Below are 22524 nucleotides of genomic sequence, written 5' to 3' on the forward strand. Positions count from 1 at the left end.
GTAATTTTTACCTATAATAGAATCTCTCTTAATTCTGCATAGGTAGCTTATTGTTCTTACAGCCATCAGCATCATTGGTACCTTTTCCTCCATAAAAGCCTGAAAAATCCATCTGGACTGATCACTAGTTGAAATTATTTGTTCCTAGTAATTATTGAGCAAGGATCTTTCGCCACGTACCTGCCTTCGGAGTGGCTGAATTTGTCATAAAACCATAAAACTGTTGGGGATATATAATGAAAAACCAATCCATTTACATGATCTCCTTTATTTTAAGTGAACACAGTTGTAGCTGAGCAAAAACTGACAGGGACTGAATGGCATTTTGAAATTCATAGATGTTGTGACATATAGTCACCTGGTATGTGGTTTTAAATACAGTTTTGAAAGTCAAAGTGTGTATAAAAATATACTTTTTTAAACTTTGCTAACTTCGGGTCAATTATGAGCAAACACTTAGACCAATATTTAAATCATACACTGTTTCTCTGTGATGCTGTTGCTTTCTGTCATTCTAAAGGCAGAGACAGATTGGTCTACAGAATACCAACATTTTTGGTGTTTGAGGCTCTTGGTTGTAGAGTCTTTGCATCCAAAGAAAGTAGGTCTAATGCTCATATTTCTGCCATAAGTTTGTTTCAAAATATCTAGACCTGGATAGAGAGATGATACATTTTTCAAGACTTCCTTGGAAATGCCTAAACCATTAAGAACAGTAAAACTCTAAGGTTTAAGCAATAGCATCAAAGACTTCAAAAGAAGCTATCCATACCTTAAAAGACTATTTTTAAAAAAAATCTTGCACTGCAACAAAAAGGCAAAGAAAATTCCAGGAAGGCTTTAATGTCTTTACCAGCAATTCAGTAAAAAAAAAAAAAAAAGTTCCTTAAAATAATACTAAGATCTTTGTTTCCATCACTCCACCCTGAGCACTCACAGAACTCTGCTACATGCAAGACCTATGATAGAAATATTCTACATACAATAGAAGCCCAGCTGCTTCTCTAGTCACTGCCGGCTTGAGAAGTCTTTCAGTCTTTAAATCCAAGGTCATAAAAAGAGACCTATCTGTTTTCTTAAAACTTCTCTAAAGCATTAACTTTGAACTTACAAGACTTTTGACATAAATATTTCCCGGTTTACCCTCTAAAATACTCAGTGTATTAGAGATAAAATGTGTCTGAAGGAGGAAAAAATATAGAAGTAAAAAGAGTTTAATATCTTATGTTACTTCTCTATCTTATTTCCAAAAAGTACCCCCCAAATCATTATTTTTGTAGGTATAGATTTTGCCCTCCTATTTAAACGTGGCCTCTCTGATTTAATCAGCGCTATCTCTCCAGTACTATGAATATCTCCTATGGAAAGGAATGCATGGGGAGGTGGGACTCGAAATAAAACAAAAGTAAGGTGTCACAGGGAGTGCCAAGAACATGGCAAACCTTTCCATATAGCTTAAAAACAATTCACTCTGTGACAACTCATTTCCCCTCCAAAGTCCCTCATTCCATCTCTGGTTCCTTTTATAGACTATCTCATTCCTTCCTCTTCAGTGCAATGGGACCCAGTTCCCCCAGTGCAAACCATCTCCAGCTTCCAAGGACAAGACCACAGGACCTGTGACCATAAGAGGTCACAGATCGAAGCCATCCTCCATCTTCCATTCATTGTTGCAACTCACCCCTCATGCTGTTTCTGCCCTTACCATCTCTGATAACACGCGGTTAGAAAACAAAGGAAGCACAAAACATTAAACATCATAAAATATAACGCTTATACTTAATTTTACATATTAAAAATATCACCTACCTAGTCACTTAGAAAATCACTGCAAAACATGGATTATACATATGACTTATCTCCAAATAAGAGCATTTCCTGAATTAGCAGTCTACTAATTACTAATAATCTAACATGTCTTTGCACCAACTTTAACTTAACAGAACTCACTTTTGCACCTTAGGTGGAAGACTGAGTACAAGCCCAGCTGGGGGCCACAGAATAAGTTTGGGCCCATGGGTTTTCCTCCAGAACTTACCAACAGGGAAAGAGCATCTCATCTAACACCAACAAGCAGCTGGAGTGAACTTCTGGAGGGCTCCCTAGATGGTAGAAGTGATACAGCACTTCTAAGCCTTAAGGATTCTAAATCTTAAACTCCTCTGTAACAAAATAGAGGGCTCTTGAGGATTTCCACGCGTGCTATTTTGTCGTGTTACTCGGTCTTTATTCTGATCCTCACAACAGACCATGAGGTTGGTAGATGAGATCTTATCATCCTCTCCAAGTGACTTGATCCCATTTACCCCATTATTTAAGTATCAGGTTAAATGCTTAGAATTACTCTCTGAAAATGGCAACAGCAACAACAAAGCACTTTAGGAAGTGAAACTGTGGATGCATGTTAAGTTTAGGAAGTTTTCCTTGATGAAATAAAATGCCTCTCTCTTCAAAGAAAAACAAAACAATACAGAGTAGTAATATTAGTTTCCAACAAGGCAAAATAGCCTTTTGAAACACCTCAGTATATCGCTAACCTCCAACGTGTATTTTACATAAGGCCAATCCAATTGTGAAAATATACCTGAAACATTTGTCTGACTTTTCTTCGGGGCAGATTGACATTTAGTTTGTGCATCAGTTGGTGTATCTCTTCAATGTTCAATAAGCCATCACCATTCTTATCAGCTTCCTCAAAGGTCTGCTTCACCCACTTGCAGAAAGGTCAAGAAAAACACTTGCATTTTCATCAAAATAAAAACTGCTTTCACAGAATACTCACAAGGACATTTATCATTAACACCAAACTTGAGAAGAAATTCTTTTGAGGAGGACCTGCAATCCACAGGCTCTTAGTGAGCTACTAACAGTGACAACAAAAGGAACTGGGGGAAGGAGAGCACATATAGGTGATTCCCTTCACTGGGAAATGAGAGTCAAACCATATTACTCTGGGAGCTTCTTTAAGATTTTATCCAAACTGTTAAAGCATCTCTATGATGTGATGAGACCCCATGTATACCAAATTTAGGCCTTATCTTCTCCATCTATGACCTTTCATCCAGCATTTTTTTTTTTTACCTTCACAATACCCCTACACAACATGATCTTTTCAATTCCCTTTTCTCAGTCCCCCTCTTACAGTTAGAAGCTTAGACCATCTCATTCAATCTCCTCATTGTTCAGATGAGGATATAAAACTAGAAGAGAGGGAGAAATTTGGTAAGAATTAGTAAGAGAAGCAGGTCTCAACCCCAGGTCTCCTTCAACTTGGTCTAGCACTGTTTTCTCCTGCACAGAAGGCCTGTCTCTACACTGCTCCTTTTCCTAGGACTAACTTTGACAATTCTTACCTAATATCCTCAACTTCTAAATCAAGGGCATTAATAGGAACTGCAAGCCTGATAATGATAGAGGTTGCTTCAAAGCTCAGGTACGATACTAGGTGCCTGAGGATATGAGTTTAGATACAAAGGATTTACATCATGTGAACTGAGATTTTAAAAGGCCCCCAGGAGGATGAGTCTTGGGTCGTTTTACATAGTGAGGAAGCAGAATAACTGGTAACAAATGGATGAGCTTAAAATTCCCAGTTAAGTTTTAGCAGAGGGCTTTTTAAAAATGTATGATTCACAGTTGTTAGGGGGTAGATAACAGAAGGTAGGAATGGTATGTACATTTAGAAAACCAAATTGAGCTTCAAAATTCAAAGGGTAATGAAGAGGAAAATAATGAAGATGATGGGAGAAAAACAGAATCAAAGTAAGGGAAAGACTTAGGTTTAAATCTAAGAAATGGGAGAATGGGAGTAGGTCAAAGGAAAGTGTCAAAGAATAACGTTTGCTTATCAAACAGGTGACATCAAACTGAAAAATTTTCATTTAAGACGAAATATTAACTAACCTCCCAGTAGTAACTCAGAACACTTATACTTCTTAGGTGATTCAAACTATGATTATAGGAGATTATACCTTAGAAAGTAAAAACTGGAAAATTAGTCTTATTTCTCCTAAAGTTAAATAGAAGTGATTTTTCAATCGTAAATATCTGTTTCACATTTTGTTCCCTTTATAACATTTGAATATAACCAGTCCAGTTCTTTCAAATTCAATTGTTCCTCATAGAGTTCAGGAAGGACCTCATTATATATGATACCTGGGAATTAAAGGGTGACCCAGCACCAGGGGAAAAATAACTGAAGAATCAAAAGAGTGAAACATTTGGGCCAATTACTAGTAAGTACCTGAATCTCATTTTTTTCTGTTTTCTGGGAATACAGCACCCATTGCGTGAGCTCTATTTCTTTTGACTGTGAACACTGCTCTGTGCCCCACAAAATATTTGGCCAGAGTTCAAAGAAGTGAATAAATGAGTCCAAGGATGGCAGCATTTTCATCCTTTTATTTTATACTTCTTTATCAAAGCATCTCAAAGACTTCTCCAGAGAAGAAGCAGACACTAAGCAGGAATATTCTGCAGAAACAAACCCTTTTGGGTGAGCCTGTGTCTGCAAGGCCTTCAGTGTCAACACACAAGCTGGCCTTGACAATTGGTTTAGGGGATCTGGGATTGGTAAGACAGAAACAGAGGCCGACTCAGACCAAGAAATATACACTACTTCTGATTCCATGCTGACCTGGCCCTGTGACAGTGGGTCACTTACATCACCTCTTGGGGCTTCCATTTCTTCATGTATAATGTCAGTGAGCACAACTAGATGACCCTGAAGCCCCTTCCAACTGTAAGATTCTATGAAAGGAAATACCATTCTCTCTCAGTAACAGTACACATGGTATAAGATATAATTGCAGGTAAAAGTATTCTGATACCTCAAAGTTGTTGTTCATAATTGAGACATGAGTGCCCAAGAAAACCCTGAATTAATGATTCATAGCCAATACATGATAAATTTAAGAAAAGAAATAGTATTTCTGCAAAGAGAAACTAGGAGAGTAAAAACTGAATGAAAAGTTACGGCCTAGTATTGTCTAATCAAAAAACTTTTGAAGAGGGCTTCCCTGGTGGCGCAGTGGTTGAGAGTCCGCCTGCCGATGCAGGGGACATGGGTTCGTGCCCTGGTCCGGGAAGATCCCACATGCCGCGGAGCGGCTGGGCCCGTGAGCCACGGCCGCTGAGCCTGCGCGTCCGGAGCCTGTGCTCCGCAACAGGAGAGGCCACAGCAGTGAGAGGCCCGCGTACCGCAAAAAAAAAACAAAAAAAAAAACACTTTAGGAGAATATAAAGCATTGAACGGTATTATTTAGCGCAGGGGTGGGCAAATTTTTTCTGAAGAGGGCCTGATAATAAATATTTTAGGTTTTGCAGGCCATTTGGTCTCAATTGCAACTATTCTACTATGCCATTGTTACGCAGAAACTACCATAGACAATACATAAATTAATTGGCTAAAATTTCATGTCACAAAACTTTATACTTCTTTCGATTTTTTCAACCATTGAAAACCCATTGTTAGCTTAGGAGCCCATCTAAAAAGGTGGTGGGTCAGATTTACCTATAGGCTGCAGTTTGCAGGACCCTTGATTTATAGGGAAGGTGTAAGGCTTCAGTTTACAACACCCATAAAGTCTTCTACAGGTAATAATTTCCCAAGTGGCATTAAGAGGTAAGGTGGGGGCACCAAGGAGGAGAATGATCTGATGGAGGAATATGCCAGCATCATCATCTTTCCATGCTGGGACCATCGAGTTTTCAGACATCAATCTATCTGAACAGGAAAAGCAAAAGATTTGCCAATCCTTATCTCTCTTTAGCAATAACAACAGCAGCTACTGTTTATAAAATGCTTAATATGAGCTGGACAGTGTTCAAAGCACTTTGTGTATAATCAACTCATTTGATGGTCACACAATGACATAGGGCAGATACCATCATTATCGTCATCACCATGTTACAGATAAAGACTCTGAAGTAAAAGAGTTTAAGTAAGTCCCCCAAAGTTACATAGTACACAGCAGAGCTGGGGCTAGACCCAGACAGGGCAGCACTGTCTTGCTCCTTAACCACAATACTGTATTGCTTCTGATAGACCCGAGTACTTCATCTACCTCCATTCAACATGGCCACACTGCAGAAATAACTTGAATTTCACTTTACACTGGATGGATTTTTTTCACACAACTATTTAAGATTCATTATTCTCATTATTCATTCACAGTTGAAATTTTCAGGCCTAATTGAAATATAATGATAATGAACATATCAGCTCTGTTCTCCTCAATTAATGTTATTAAATTTACATCCAATCAAGGATGTCATTTTGATATTAAGACATTATCTAAACCCCTATCCAATTCTGACAAATCTGTATGAGAATGGTTCTCTCAATATAACATTCCCTATTTTTGACATCAGCTTCCTCTTCATTATTCATTAATTTCCTGTTTCCTTTTCTTTCCTCACTGACATAAACATCAACTCTTCAATATTTCTTGTAAAATTGTTCCCCTGTGTGGTTCTGGGGTACACTCGGTTTCCAGATAGCATATTTTCAGAATATGAAATTCCTCAACTGTCAATCTGATTAATTCAAATATGAAAACTTTCTACTGCCAGTAAACATGGACAAACAAATCATGTTAAAAAAACTATTCACCTAAGCTGGTAAAAATTCAAACTACAGTATTGTAACTTTAGGACATTAAATGTAATCCCCAAGGTAACCACAAAGATAACAGCTATAGAATTTATATAAATGGGATTTAACTATTTTAATACAAAAAAAGAAGATATAATGCAAGAAATAAGAGGCCAAGAAAGCTATAAGGCATAAAGAAAACAAATAGCACAATAACAGATATTAATCCTTATCAATAATTATTTTAATGTAAATGAATTAAACTCCCCAATCAAAAGACAGATTGACAGAATAGATAAAAACTCATGACCCTACTATATGCTGTCTACAAGAGACTCATTTGAGATCCAAAAACACAAACAGGTTGAAAATGAAAGGTTGGAAAAAGATATTCCATGCAAATCATAACGAAAAGAGAGCTGGGGTGGCTATATTAACATCAAACAATAGACTTTAAATCAAAAAAGGCTATAAGAAACAAAGAAGGATATTATGTATTAATAGAAGTCTCAATACAGCAGGAAGATATAACAGTTATAGACATTTATGCATCTAATGACAGATCATCAAAATATATAAGGCAAAAACGGTGAAAATTGAAGAGAGAAATAATTCTACAATAATACTTGGAGACTTCAGTACCTCACTAACAATAGTGGATAGAACAACTAGACAGAACTAAGGAAATAAAGAACTTAAACAACACGATAAACCAACTAGATCTAACAGACATATACAGACACTCTACCCAACAATAACAGCATATACAGTCTTCTCAAGTGCACATGGGACATTTTCAGAATAGACCACATTTGAGGGCAGCAGTTAAGTCTCAATAGATTTAAAAAGATAGATAGCAGAAAGAAGGAAATAAGAAAGATGAGAACAGATATGAAGTAGAAAAACAACTGAGAAAAATCAATGAAACCAAAAGTAGTTTTATCAAAAAGATCAGTAAAATTGACAAAACTTTTGTTAGATGGACGAAGAGAAAAAAAGACTCAAAGTACTAAAATCAGAAGTGAAAGTGGGGACATTACTATTGATTCTACAGAAACATAAAGGACTATAAGATACTACTATAAAAAATTATACACCAAAAAATTGAATAACCTAGATGAAATGGACAAATTCCTAGAAATATAAAACCTACCAAGACTATATCACAAATAGAAAATATGAATAGATCTATAACTAATAAGATGATTGAATCAGTAATCAAAAATCTCTCAACAAAGAAAATCCCTGGACTTGATGGTTTCACTGGTGAATTCTATCAAATATTTAAAGAACAAATACCAAAATACTCAAATTTTTCCAAAAAAAATTAAAGTGGAGGGAACACTTCCTAACTCATTCTATGAGGTCACCAAAGGCAGACAAAGACACTACAAGATAACTACAGACCATTATCTCTTATTTACACTGATGCAAAAATCCTCAACAGGGGCTTCCCTGGTGGCGCAGTGGTTGAGAATCTGCCTACTAATGCAGGGAACATGGGTTCGAGCCCTGGTCTGGGAGGATCCCACATGCCATGGAGCAACTAGGCCCATGAGCCACAAGCACTGAGGCTGCACATCTGGAGCCTGTGCTCCGCAACAAGAGAGGCCGTGATAGTGAGAGGCCCGTGCACCATGATGAAGAGTGGCCCCCGCTTGCCACAGCTAGAGGAAGCCCTCACACAGAAACGAAGACCCAACACAGCAAAAATAAATAAAAATTAATTAATATATATTTAGCCTGAAATTAAAAAAAAAAAGAAAAATCCTCAACAATATATAGTTGATCCTTGAACACCAGGGGTTTGAAGTGTGTGGGTCCACTTATATGGGAAATTTTTTTCAATAAATAAGTACTACAGTACTACACAATCTGCAGCTGGTTGAATCCACAGATGCAGAACCTCAGATACAGAGGGCCAACTATAAAGTTATACTCAGATTTTCAACTGCTCTGGAGGTCTGCACCCCAACTCCTGCATTGTTCAAGGGTCAGCTGTACTAGCAATAAAATTCAGCAGCATATTAAAAGGATTATACACCATGACCAAGTGAGATTTAGTCCTGGAATTCAAGGACGGTTCAACATATAAGAATTGATCAAAGTAATATGCTGCATCAAAATAATGAAGAGAAAAACCACAATCATCTCAATTGATGCAGAAAAAGCATCTGACAAAATTCAACACCTTTTCACGATAAAAACACTCAACAAAATAGAAATAGAAGAAAACTACCTCAATATAATAAAAGCAATATATGAAAAAACCACAGCAAATATTATATTCAATAGTTAGAGACTGAAAGCTTTTCCTCTAAGATCAGGAACAAGACAAGGATGCCTGCCTTCACCACTTCTTCTCAGCATAGTACTAGAAGTTCTAGCCAGAGCAACTAGGCAAGAAAAAGAAATAAAAGGCATCCAAATCTGAAAGGAAGAAGTATAATTATCTGTTTGCAGATGATATGATCTTACACATAGAAAACCTTAAAGACTTGCAGAAGAGTAGAGCAATACCACACTTCTCACTAATTTCTTTTACTTTGAAAAAGTTATTTTTCATAAAAATACATTAACATGTAATAGTTTATTATAATTTTTAGTGAGATATTTTTGAAATTCTCACATTTAATGTCTTATATGACAAATATCAATAGATTGAACCCACATAAAAACTCTTTGGGGTCTTCAGTTTTTAAAAATGCAAAAAGGGTCCTGAGATCAAAGTCCAATTATGTTAATTTCTCTTGTCAGAGGTTGGTTTAGGAATGGGCCTGTAATAGCATTTCTGGCCATTGATGAGAGGTAGTCTTTTGTGGAGCTCCTGGGAAGTTTTTCTTTGCTCTTAAAAAAAAAATGGGGGGACGTTTATGAGAAGAAACTTTGTTCCCTCTGGGCAGGACTTCTCTGTGTTTAGAGCTGCTGCACTTCTCTTTGACCAAAGGGTAGCCAGCTAAAGGACCAAGCCAACATGCTGAGAATGGCAGAGCCTAGGTCTCTAATGACATTACCTAGGTCTCTAATGAGCCACTGAATTAACTAACCCTGAAACCGCTCTATCTCAGATCTCTTGTTCATGAGAAAATGAATATTCTTTATTGTTTGAGGCACTGTTTGTACCAGAAAGCATTCTCAATGATTCAGTATTTGTTTTTTATCAAATGTAAAGGAGTTAGGAACCAAACTGGCAGGAAAAAGCACAGAAAGTTAATTCCTATGTTTATGTTTTGTTCATTTATGAATCCCAGTTGCATTTATCTGCATGCTGTGAACACTGATGAAAACATCATGGCTCATCAGCTTAGACCTTTACACTGTCAACATCCTTTCAGGGGCTGAATATTTCCAGTCTGCTCCAACAATGCCCTTGGTGAGGGATTATAGCTAAAGCAGCACAAATTTACCACCACTCTGGGAAAAAATTAGGATGCACATTCCAATGACACCCAAGGAAGGAAGTGGTACTATTTCCTACGTGGAGAGGGGGAGCATGTATTCTTAAGACCATTCAAAACATGAGGAAGGGAACCAAAGCGGTCAACGAACCTAACACTCTCACTTTACAGATAAGGAAACTGAGCTCAGAAAGGCCATACATGTCACAGATAGTGAAAGTAAGTCCAGTCCCCTCAGAAGAAGTCTGCACCTCAGTTCACGCAAGCTTAAGTTTCTACGTGTTCTATGCATTCATTTACTTGGGGTGGGAGTGAGGAGGGGACAGAAAGATACTAAGGGTAAAGAAAAAAAACAGCAATGCGGGGCTTCCCTGGTGGCACAGTGGTTAAGAATACGCCTGCCAATGCAGGGGACACGGGTTTGAGCCCTGGTCCAGGAAGATCCCACATGCCGCAGAGCAACTGAGCCCGTGCGTCACAACTACTGAGCCTGCGCTCTAGAGCCTGTGAGCCACAGCTACTGAAGCCCACACACCTAGAGTCTGTGCTCTGCAACAAGAGAAGCCACCGCAATGAGAAGCCCACACACCGCAATGAAGAGTAGCCCCCACTCGCTGCAACTAGAGAAAGCCCGCACGCAGCAACAAAGACACAACACAACCAAAAGTAAATAAATAAAAATTAAATTAAATTTAAAAAACAGCAAGGAAAGTGGATTTAAGCCTCAAAATTATGGGAAAAAAATATAGTCTAATACACACACACACACACACACACACACACTCACACACACACTCACACACAGTTTAGCATTAAAGTTCTAGGGAGGATATTGGTCGTGGGTCCTCTGCCTTTTGGCAAGGGAATCTTCATCACTGATGCCGGCCATCAGGTACTTGAGGCCTGTGATCCAGGTGCGGGCCTCCTCAGGGTTGGAGGTGATGAGGTCCAGGGACTCCATGTGGTTGCCATGGTAGATGGTGAAGCAGCAGCTGGGATCAAAGTTCCCCTCAGCCTGTCTGTGGAATATTTCAGACTGCCGACCCTCGGTGACTTTGTAAATGGAGTCAATAAGTACTGTGAGGAAAGAGATACACAGTTATGTGGCAGGTGAAGATATGTAGGGAAAGCAAAATCATCTTAAAATTTAAAAATAAAATTCATTGTCTGTGAATTGTGATATTAAGCCCGAATGTGAAATACAAGCTCTGTCATTTCCTGCTAGTAACCTTCTCCATGTACCACTTTACTCTCCTGGACAGCCAGACAACACCCTCCTGGGTGTTGCGTCAGGGTATTGAAATTTATGATAGGAAGACAGATATGCCCAGCAGGACAAGAAGGTTGGTAGAAAAGGGGGCTATGAATATGTCAAATGTATAGTTTATACGTTTATGCCAGGAAAACATACAAAGACCTAGAGCCAACTTTGACGTTTTACAATATGCATAAAACAGCCATTAAAAATTGAAGGGAAAAAAAATTTTGGTGGTTAACCAAATAGCATAGCTAAATGTGATTGGGATTTATAGAGAGAAAGCTATGAGGGTAAAGGCAGAGCGGGGCTTAGAGAGGAGGAGGGGAAAACACAGTGGCAGCCCAGGGAAAGAGACATAAAGATACAGAAACATGAGGCCCGCTCCACAGATGTTAAACAGGCCATTTACACTGGACTGAAAAGCTCAAGAGGGAGAGTAATGGGAGATAGATCTGGAAAGAGATAAATCGAGCTGGAGGCTAGATTATGAGGAGCTGAAGTAACAGACCAGAGATTAGCATTATTTAGGTAGTGGAGCAATGCTGCCAGTGTGTGTCACAGAAGCACTTGCAGAGCGGATTACTTTAGACTAAGACAGTATTTTTTGTTTTTTTGCTTGCTTGTTTGGGGGCATGAATCAGAAGGGTTGCAATCTTACTGATTGCCCATATACACCGTCCACGCCTCTGCTCTGCCTTAATGGCACGTTCCCAATTTGTCTTTCTAACTCGTTCTCCACATGACTCACAGGGAAATGAGCCTATGCCCAGCCCCCAGGCAAGTTCTAGTGGGTCCAAGCCAGTGGGGTGGCCTCACTTCTATGTTCTATGATTGCTTTAGGTTTGGGAACATAACCCAGTTCTAACCAAGGAGACATGGGCACTCTGCTTTGAGAGAAGGGTGTGGAAAGGGGTTCTTCGCTCTTGAAAAGGAAGCACTGAAGAGAAGGTCCCTTTCTGCATCTTCACCATCCTATCAGTTGTGAAGCCAGGTTGCTGCTGCCTCGATTACAATGTCAACACGCAAGGGACAGAGCCAAGGGCACTCAGGGAAAACAGAACTAGAGACTCAATGTCCCATGCCTGAGGCCAGCCAATCTGAGTTTCTCGTTATGTGAGAGAATAAATTTGTGTATCACGAAAGCCTAATTAGTCGAGGTTGTCTATGAGCTGAAGAGGAAAGCATCTTATCTGATAGGGGCAGAAGAAACTAGCAAAATGGAGCTTAGTTAGGAGACTTTGCAATGGGCCACCGGAAAGGTGAAGAAACCCTAGACGAAGAAGACCCCTGTGAAAACAGGAGGGAGGGAGCAGATGAGAGAGACACTACAGGGGACTCAGCAAGGACTGGGTGCTGAGTGTAGAAGGTGTGGGAGAGAGGCTTTACAGAGGAGACAGATCAATGCTATTTTACTTGATATCACTGAAACAATTTTGTTAATTCATTCATCAGTTAACTGTGCTCAGAATATGTCAAAACACTTTAAATCCCACTGGATTTATGATGTCCTTTACTTTTCATAGGAAAATAAAAGACGTCAAGTTATAAAACCTCATATCCCAACTACAAAAATATGTCTCCAACACAGGGGAAATATTACCGTTTACAGCACTCGTGGATAAGAAAACTTTTTATGGATTTAAATTCCTCCAAAGAATTAACAAAAGTAAAAATGGTCATCACTTATTCTGTCTCTTCACATTCTCTAACAACTGACCCTAAAACTTGCAGAAATATGAAAAGTCTACAGATCTGAAGCTTCAGAGCCCACCCAATAGAAGCCATGTGTTACTCTGTCAAGCCGAACAGAGAATTCAAAAATTAGTCTTACTTTTTGCCTTCTCGCTCTTCCTAGAGGGTCTCCATCGGAGGCGGGTCCTGTGCTCATCCAGGTAAAAGAGCCGGACGAGCCCTTTGGTCCCACGCTTCAGTTTGATCATCTGTGTCCCGGACTGCATGACACTCATGCATCTTTCAACTGCAAACAAGATTAGAGTACATTCAGCTCTCACACAATGCAGGTGAGTCCTGGTGTTCAGAAACCTTACTGTCAAATAAAACTTCTGATCATACCCTAAAGGCTCAAGATCCAGAAGACAAATTCAGAAGAGGTAATCTGAAGAGTCAGGTGTTAAAGCATTGATTCGTCAGGCTTAAACCAGTAAAAAGCCTTACTGATAGAAAGTAAATGCTACTTCTAGATAAACAATGCATTACTGTTGAACAAAGCGTCTTTTGCTCTAGCTGGCAACATGCCTTTTGGTATAAGATCGATGATAATTTGGTGCTTGAATTTATGTTCATAAAACAAGTTCTCAGGCTTCATGTTAAAACTTGTGAATTTTTATATAGCCAGCAGTAAAAACATCTTATGATAATGCTTCAAAATGCAATTAGCAAAAACACGACTGGCAAAATGTTTTAACAATTGTTGAAGTTGTATATGGGTTCACATTATAATTTTGGGTATGCTTGAAAACAGCTAAATAAATGTTTTAAAATGTGATGAGGGGCTTCCCTGGTGGCTCAGTGGTTGAGAGTCCGCCTGCCAATGCAGGGGACACAGGTTCGTGCCCCGGTCTGGGAAGATCCCACATGCCGTGGAGCGGCTGGGCCCGTGAGCCATGGCCACTGAGCCTGCGTGTCCAGAGCCTGTGCTCTGCAACGGGAGAGGCCACAACAGTGAGAGGCCCGCGTACCGCAAAAAAAAAAAAAAAAAAATGTGATGAGGAAAAAAATCAAGTTTTCACAATTAAACATAAAATATTTGTTAATGAATATAGCTGCTAGGATTTTCTAAGTAGAGAAATAACTTGGTGATTGAACTCAGATAAAATCCAAATCACTTATTATCCAAGTTAATGCTATCATTTAAATTCTCCTCTTTGAGATGAACCTTGATGGAAGTGAGCATCTGTATCTGTTGGTGTTGTCTGTTTCCCTTTCTTTGTTAATTGCACCGACTCTTCCTTTGGAAATACTTCTTTCCCATTCCATGTGCCTTTGGTGGACCGTCAATCACCCCAAGCAAGAAATGGCCACCTGACTTAAGCTGAGAGCAAATCTGACTCCCTTTCAAGGAACATACACCCTGAGTAGAGCACTGAATGAAAACAGAACTGAGTCATTTCAAAGTACAAGATTTAAGAGACACTCCTGGTTGGCCATCCCAAGATGTTACAGTTGTCACAGTTACTCTTCCTGAAGCTGGCAAATGATTCCATTTTCCCCTTGGTTCTCCAAGTTATACAATACTCTTCCAAACGCCCTTTTCTCATTGCATCAGCCAGAAACAGCTTCTGTTTCACCGACTAATATACATAGGACAGATGCAACCATTAAAGCACTAGGAACAACTGGCTCTGAGTACCTACCTGATCAAGCAGCCTACCATTAGATAAAAGAAACGCAGTAAGTCAACTCCAACAATGTTAGCCTTCGGCTTCTTTGGTAACTTGTTTTTACTAGGAAAAATCCTGATCCCAAAGCTTAACATTGTATGCACAGAGTACTCAAGGTAACTTCAACATAACCAACTTCCACTATTTCCTCCATGCAGAGTCTTTCCTTCTCCCAAAGAAATCAAGGAAGAACTGCACAAAATCAAGCATGGTTTTGGGATTTGATTCTGCAAGAAAGGTGAAGTGTAGGTTGCTCTTACCCATTTCATATGACATACCAAATATACAAGTAATAAAATACTGCTTAAGAAAAAAAACACGCAAACTTAAAATGTTTACTTTGAAGACCAGAACAAAATCTGAGATTTGGTTTCGTGCACATTAGTAAATTTACCTACCACTGAGCACCATTCATTTAGGTAATGAGAGCCACAGATTTGAATTCTTGACAGTCACCCTGACCATCTCACACCAGTAATTAGAGGGAGAACAGAAGACAGCCAGTGTATCAAGATTAAATCATCAAGTCTAACCACGCAAGCCAAAACTCCCAGAAAATTCTATTAGAACTTCTTTGGCCACTGACCTTAGGTCACATCAGTAAGCAGATATTCACAGTCACCCCCTGCACCATGCACAGGGCTATATAATGAGGTGAAGCAGAGAACAAGGAGACTTTGACTTAAAGAGGTTAACTTTCAAGAGCATGAAACCTTTAAAAAGACAACTTATAAATGGTAGTTTAGAGCTATGATTCAGAACAGTGTTTGGATCTAGACAGCCTGGGATAGAACTCCATATCTGCCACTTATTAGCTGTAGGAGGTTAGGCACATTATTTAATCCCTCTGTGCCTCTATGTCTTTGTGTATAAAATGGCAATAATGTTACCCCTTGAAATGTTGTTGAAGACTGAATGAGTTAATTCATGTAAAGTACTGAAAATGGTGCCTGGAACAATATAAACACTATAAATGGTAGCTATTATTACAGTTTTATTACCGATATTTTAAAAAATAAATGCCAAGACAAAAATACATGAGAGTCCATAGTAAAAAGAGAATACAGTGTGCTGGGATGGGGTTGAGTGTAGTAATAAAACAGTGTCAATGGAGGCTTGGGGAGAGGAAAGAGCAGGGGTATGATCAGAGGATAGGAAAAGATGGTCCTCTGTCTACAGTGACCTAAAAGGGGATTAACAGGATATTTGATTCTTTGGGCCAGATAAGACTAGGTGTCGGGGGTTAGGAATGCTGGCCTAAGATTGAAATCCAACAGCAATAAGAGAGAGACTCACTCGATATTTCTGAGCAAAAGAGTAGTGGGATAAAAAAACATAATTCAGGAAGATGTCTGTTTGGGAAGAAAGAATAAAATGAACTGTTTATACCAGAACAGAAAATTGAATTAACTGTACCATCAGAGATCTAAAGCAAAGACTACAGACCTATGGAAAGGACCCTCTATATATCTGGCATGGTGCCCTCTACTTTATTCACACTGCCCCTTCCTTCCCTTTACTTTTCACAGTCCCATTTCTTTTCCCTGAAATGGAACTGCTATGGCTACAATATTCTCAGCATTTTAACAGGAAAAGCACAGCGATATAAAAGTTTAATCACTTACTTGAGCTAATAAATACCGCCTATCACTTAGCATCGTCCAAAGAAACCCAAACATTTTAGAAAGTGGAATCCAACCCCTTAGAGAGGGAGTGTGTTTGAATAATATATTAAATATTCGCTAGCTTCACATTTATCCCACCAACTCATCCATGGGCTAAAACTCCAGCATTATCCGTTGCCATGAACAAGTACATATGGTCAAAATATACTTGGCAGAGCTAGGGTATGAATCAATGTCCTGCTTAAAGTGTTTATGTAGTCGCTTTATGCTTTCTCTATGATGTTCCCTATCACACAAAAAAAGCCACATAGTCAGTCACCTTGAAAAAAATCAAGTCTAGTGAAGTCTTGAAAGTCATCTAAACCCATTTCTCCCTTCCTCAAACGAGACAGTCCATTGGAGCTGTACAGCTAACCAGAGAAGGAGAATGTTCCTTCTTTCTAACTCATTCCCACTGGGTAATAATCACCCATGTTAGAGACAAAATATTCTTCCAGTGTCAGCTAAACTACTTAAGGGTCAGCATAATCTCTTCATGTTCTACCTTCAGTTGAGATAGGTAACAGTACCCACTATAAAAGTCATTCACCAGCCATGCCAGATCAGTAGATTCCATAAAATAGGGTGAGAAACAAGGAGACAAAGGCAAAATTCCAGGGGCAGGAAAACAAAGGAAGAGTGCCAGAGGCTTAGGATGATGTAACCTCATCACACACATTTCCACTGCTGCAAGGTATCTGGGGAAAGTCTGCAAATGCAGGTTACAGATTCAGGCAGCTACAAACTATGTCTCTGATATCACATTCTCCCTGTGGTAGCCTTAATATTTTTAGAAAAGAAGTTTATTTGGATACAATGCAGCAATGTTCAAGAATATTAAGGGAGAAACGCCCATGAGCCCATTACATAACACACATACTGTTTTTGTCTATTGTGCTCCAGGCCTCAATATGAATACATAACTGACATATTTGTTGCAATCATGATATTTCAGCCATTTGGCACCCTGCTTTTTTTTCATTTGTATTGTAAACAGCTTTCCATGTTTTTACAGACTCTTAATAATTATTATTTTAATCGCTGCATAACAGAATAGTATAAATATTTAAAGAGCAGAACAGATGAGTAGAGGACTACATTTCTAACTTTACTACATAATTAGAGTTTTAAAACTCTCAGTCTCATCTGTAAAATAAAAGGCATAACAAAGTGGTCTATAAGGTCCTTTAGAATTCATCTCTTTAAAGGGATTAAATCAATCATTTCTGCCACAGTTAGTTTAAAATAAGTAAATTTCCTTAGGGTTTATCATTTCACTAATTCCCTCAAGCAGAAAATGCTGTTAAAAAATACATTTCCTATTTGAAGCATTGTAGTAGAAAGTATCATTTCGGGGGAGAGATGCCTAACATTGCCACTAAGTCTATATGGCATCCAAGTGGGTTCAAGTCTTTAAGCCAAGGTCGAATCAGAGAAAATCACATTCTGTTAGGAATGCCATACATGCCACCTGATGACAGCTTTGAGATATAACTTACATACATTAAAATTCAAATGTTTTAAATGTACAGTTCCATGGCTTTGGCAATTTAGAGTTGTGTGATGATCTAATTTTATTTTACTTTTTTTTTTTAACTTTTTTGGGGTGCATTGGGCCTTTGTTGCTGCACGTGGGCTTTCTCTGGTTGTGGTGCGCAGGCTTCTCATTGTGGTAGCTTCTATTGTTGCTGAGCATGGGCTCTAGGCGTGCAGGCTTCAGTAGTTGCAACACATGGGCTTAGTAGCACGTGGTGCCCTAGAACACATGGGCTTCAGTAGTTGCGGCATGTGTGCTCAGTAGTTGTGCCTCGTGGCTTTAGAGCACAGGCTCAGTAGTCGTGACGCACGGGCTTAGTTGCTCCACAGCATGTGGGATCTTCCTGGACCAGGGATCGAACTCATGTCCCCTGAATTGGCAAGCAGATTCTTAACCACTGTGCCACCAGGGAAGTCCCTGATGATCTAATTTTAGAAAATTTCCATCACCCCAAGAAGAAACCTCATGCCCATTTGCAGTCACTTCCCATTTTCACTCACAGTCCTAGACAACCACCAACCTACTTTCTGTCTCTACAGATGGGTCTTTTGCAGATATTTCATATAAATGAAAATCATGCAATATGCAGCCTTTTATGTCTGGCTTCTTTCACTCAGCATGTTTCTGAAGTTCCTATGATGACTGTGTTCATTTGCTTTGTCTTCTCTTTCGCCTTCTTCCCTGACATCACACGAAACTCTTCCACTGTCACTTAGGGTAAAAATGATGCAGAATGGGAGACTGGCTGAATAAAATAATATAAACATAACACAAGGCAGTACTATGCAACTATAAAAAATAATAAGATCTCTATGAACTGATACAGGGTTTCCAGGAGATAATAGTAAGTGAAAAAGGCAAAGCGTTAAGTAAGCATATATACATTTATAGTATGCTACTTCTTGTGTAATAAAAAAGGATGGGAATTTTTTAATATACAAATATTGTTTATCATTACAAAAAGAAATATAAGAAGGATAGCCCAGAAAACAGTGAAGCTGGTTACCTATAAGGGTGGGAGAGAATTGAGTGAAGAGGGTAAGGAAGGGACTGATACCGCTCGTAGGATCCTACATGTTCAAAGTTAAAATTGAATCAGTGAGAATGAGAGGAGTGGAAACAAACACAAAAAGTAAACAAATTCATACACACATAGACACGAGTATTCGTGTATGTATTTGTATGCTTGTGTATACATATACACAAGCATACAGATCTTCTATTTCCTAGATCTGTTCTCTAAAAGGCCAAGAAGCAAAATCCCCTCCAATAGTAATGAGCACACCTGGTGCCCTGCTCATTCTCTGCTCTAAAGGTCACCTTGAGACAGTTTCTCACATACAGCCTCATCCATGCCTGTGCTGAGACCATACAAAAATATCACCTGCACTCTCTTGTAAACACATCTATTCTGGGACACTGACCAACAAAAACTGTGCGGAGCGGGCAAAAAAAAAAAAGTCCAGATCCTCTGTAAGAGAATCTTTTCAGCCAAAAGGTACATGAAAAATGTGAATTGATTTCTTGCCAGCTTCCACAGATCAGAGTAAATCTGTGTGGCTGAAAGGGATTAGTTTCTGAAAACAATTTCATTTCTATGTGGAAACGGTACCAAACAATGCAGGTAATGTTTCTGTCAAAGGAAGGAAAGGGAGATTTCCTAAAATCATCAGAGCAGAAGTAAAGGGTATACTTAAGTCTCAGCATAGACCAAAAACATATTTTGGGACCTGGTACATAGTGAATCCTGAGACACCTTGTTGATGGGCTGGATGACAGAGTCAGTCCAGATTTAGGGACAGAAGGAGGGGTAGCAAAAAGAGCTCTGGTTTGGGTTCCGTCACTAGCTGTGTGGACTTCAGAAGGTCACTGAGTATTGCTGATTATCCTACTTCCCTCAACCTAAAAATACATTTTTCTCTAAGTTCTGTGATCTGGCTGATCTGGCTTTCACAAATATTATTTTACCTTTCGATAAGCTGAAAGCCTAGTTCAATCCAAATGCCTATTAGAATAACTTTAAAGGAAAAAAAAAAGCTGATTAACATCTGGATCTCTTACTACAGATATGAATTTTCAAAATGATCTTTATATAAAATATAACTGCTCTCACAGGGAATGGCTTCCACTTGAAATGCTCTTTCATGCCAGTAATAAGGCCTTAAAGGCAAATAATATCAGCTTATAAGTGTGCTTACAAACAGCCGTGGAGACTCCACTCTTATTAAGTCATGATTCTTCCCAGTGAAGAGCAAACAATGTGAAGTTCATTGATTTTTTTTTCCATTGCCTAAATCACTCTTGAGTAGAAGATTATTTGAAAGGCTTTTAGAAATTAATTGATTAGCAGTAACATTCTAGAACTTGTTTGCAAACTCTATATACACATAATCACTATGTTTGCAAAGTTGATAAATACATATGGGAGGATTTAGGTCAAAGAAAGGGTGAAATGAATTAATCAGTAATTTTTTAAATGTTAGAACCTGTTTTCTATTTTATTACAGCCTTTAACATGATACTTTCTTTTTTAACAAGACCTGTCTAGGCTGCTAACTGGCTCATCATTGATAAGTCTTTCCAACAGCTTTGCCTCCAATTTTCTCATCTATAAAAACAAGGAATCTGTTTGCTGGTTCCTTAGACCCTTTCTAGCAAATACTAAAAATCTATAATATACCAGGTCTAGCTTTTGTAAACTTTATCACAGTGATACTACAACTTCATGGGAATGACAGCTCTAGTAAGTAGTATGTAAAAATAACAATAAAATAGGGGTGGGATGCAAAAATAAATAGGGACAATAAGGAATGGGGGTGGGGAACGTGGCATGGATCAGGTGAACTCCAGAGAAGACAGAGTTTGAGCCTGACCCCTGATGAAAATAATAAGAGCACTTGGTGCATTTTTTACATTGTTCTTGTTCTAGGTCTGTGCACATTTTTTCTTCCCACTTAGAGTATGCAAACAGTAGCTGTGATTACTTTAAATGAATGACAAATACTCTGTTTACCACAGTAAAAATTAGACCTTGACATTTCTTTTTAGTAACTAGAAAGCCAGTTTCATTTATTGCTTACTCCTCAACTTAGTTGTTTCCTTGGTGACACTGGACAAGGGGACTTAGTGAGGCTTAACCTTCCCTAAAACCAGTAAAATATTTTCCCTTAGTTCTACAAAAACTGCCATGTCAAAGCACAAAAGCATCTCTACTGGGCATATTAAAAAGAATAAAAAGTTTACTATACCATGTATTAATTTCAAAATGCTAGCTTGTTGTTTGACTGATGGTTAGGTCAAAATGGAAGGGTACACAGCTGTTAGGAGACGGAAGTCAAGTGTGATCCTTGGACAAATCCAACTTCTCTTAGGGCAGCAACTGGTCCCCAAGCTTGGCTTTCTTTGAGATAACAGACTTCCAGACCATGTCTCCAGAAATCCTTGTTGCTTAAGAATCTGTATTTTAAAAGCTCTTGCAGGTAATTCTGAGGCCCATTTAAGTTTGGAAAACAGTTCCAGGCACCATTACTGCTCACCATACCTGTTTAGCATGTGGTTATTGGGAGTCAATCAGCTTCCCAGGTACAGCACTTAATTCAGAGTCACTTAAATGAAAGAAGCAAAGGCTTACTAGCTCGGTTGTATATTAGGATGTTAGCACAAAGTCTCATCCCCTACTGAAAAAATATGAAATATCCCAGTTAAAGCAGGTGTTAAAAGATATGAAAATTCTGATTTTCAAATAATCGTTATTATGTCTCTATAGCTTCTTGTCCCCTTGGGAGCTGCTCAGCACCTCACAATTTCAGATCTACTCTAACTTGTAATTAGCTGCTAAGTAGGGCAGAGGTGCTTTCTTAGTTCGGAGCCTTATGACCAGTCCGCATTTTATCTGATCTCACCTACACCCCAACCAGAGACACTTCTTTGAAAAGCAAGATACCTCAACAGGAAACTTACACAGTGTGCTACACACACTAACACAGAATAAGTGTCTGTTGAGGTTGTTAGTGTCTCATTTATTTCTTTTCTTTCTTTCTTTCTTTTTTTTGCGGTACGCGGGCCTCTCACTGTTGTGGCCTCTCCCGTTGCGGAGCACAGGCTCCGGCCGCGCAGGCTCAGCAGCCATGGCTCACGGGCCCAGCCACTCCGCGGCATGTGGGATCTTCCCGGACCGGGGCACGAACCCGTGTCCCCTGCATCAGCAGGTGGACTCTCAACTACTGCGCCACCAGGGAAGCCCTCATTTATTTCTTAAAGTCACTGTACACACTTTCCACTTACCTCCTGTTTTATTTTAATTGCATTTTAAAAGAATGTCTATTTTGTACTCTAACAAATTCATAAACCCCCAGCAGTTCCCAGTTCTTACACTTAAGCCTCTATATCCCTCAGCAACCACTGGTTTGCGGAGTCGATCCTTTTTTGCCCAAAACAGCAACAACAACAACAAAGTCAAGAAAGTTTAACTGATTTCATGCAAACTGTCCTAATTTTGTCCACAGAAGTCCTACTTCTGTATGCCTGTAAGGCTTTCTGTCTGTGAGTCAAAGAACAGAGAATGGAGAAAGAGATCACATTTTCTCTAGAAAACAAAGAGCTTCCCTACCCCCAAGTCTTTTTGCTTTCAGGCCAATGGTCTCCCAAGGGCTGAAGGAGTCAGAGACCACC

At 39.0% G+C, this 22524-nt stretch overlaps 1 protein-coding gene across 2 annotated transcripts in view; it reads right to left on the minus strand.

Moving 5' to 3' along the window:
• PLCH1 (phospholipase C eta 1) overlaps positions 1–22524 on the minus strand; it is a 212200-nt gene that overhangs the window by 96491 nt on the left and 93185 nt on the right. For both annotated transcript variants that reach the window (XM_060149873.1, XM_060149872.1), the window contains exons 2-4: positions 13083–13229; positions 10828–11070; positions 2585–2715 (exon numbers count right to left, since the gene is read on the minus strand). In XM_060149873.1, the coding sequence (XP_060005856.1) occupies positions 2585–2715; positions 10828–11070; positions 13083–13229 (521 nt within the window). The remainder of the gene's footprint in view (positions 1–2584; positions 2716–10827; positions 11071–13082; positions 13230–22524) is intronic.

Source organism: Lagenorhynchus albirostris, chromosome 5, assembly GCF_949774975.1.
Source record: "Lagenorhynchus albirostris chromosome 5, mLagAlb1.1, whole genome shotgun sequence".
Classification (NCBI taxonomy): domain Eukaryota; kingdom Metazoa; phylum Chordata; class Mammalia; order Artiodactyla; family Delphinidae; genus Lagenorhynchus; species Lagenorhynchus albirostris.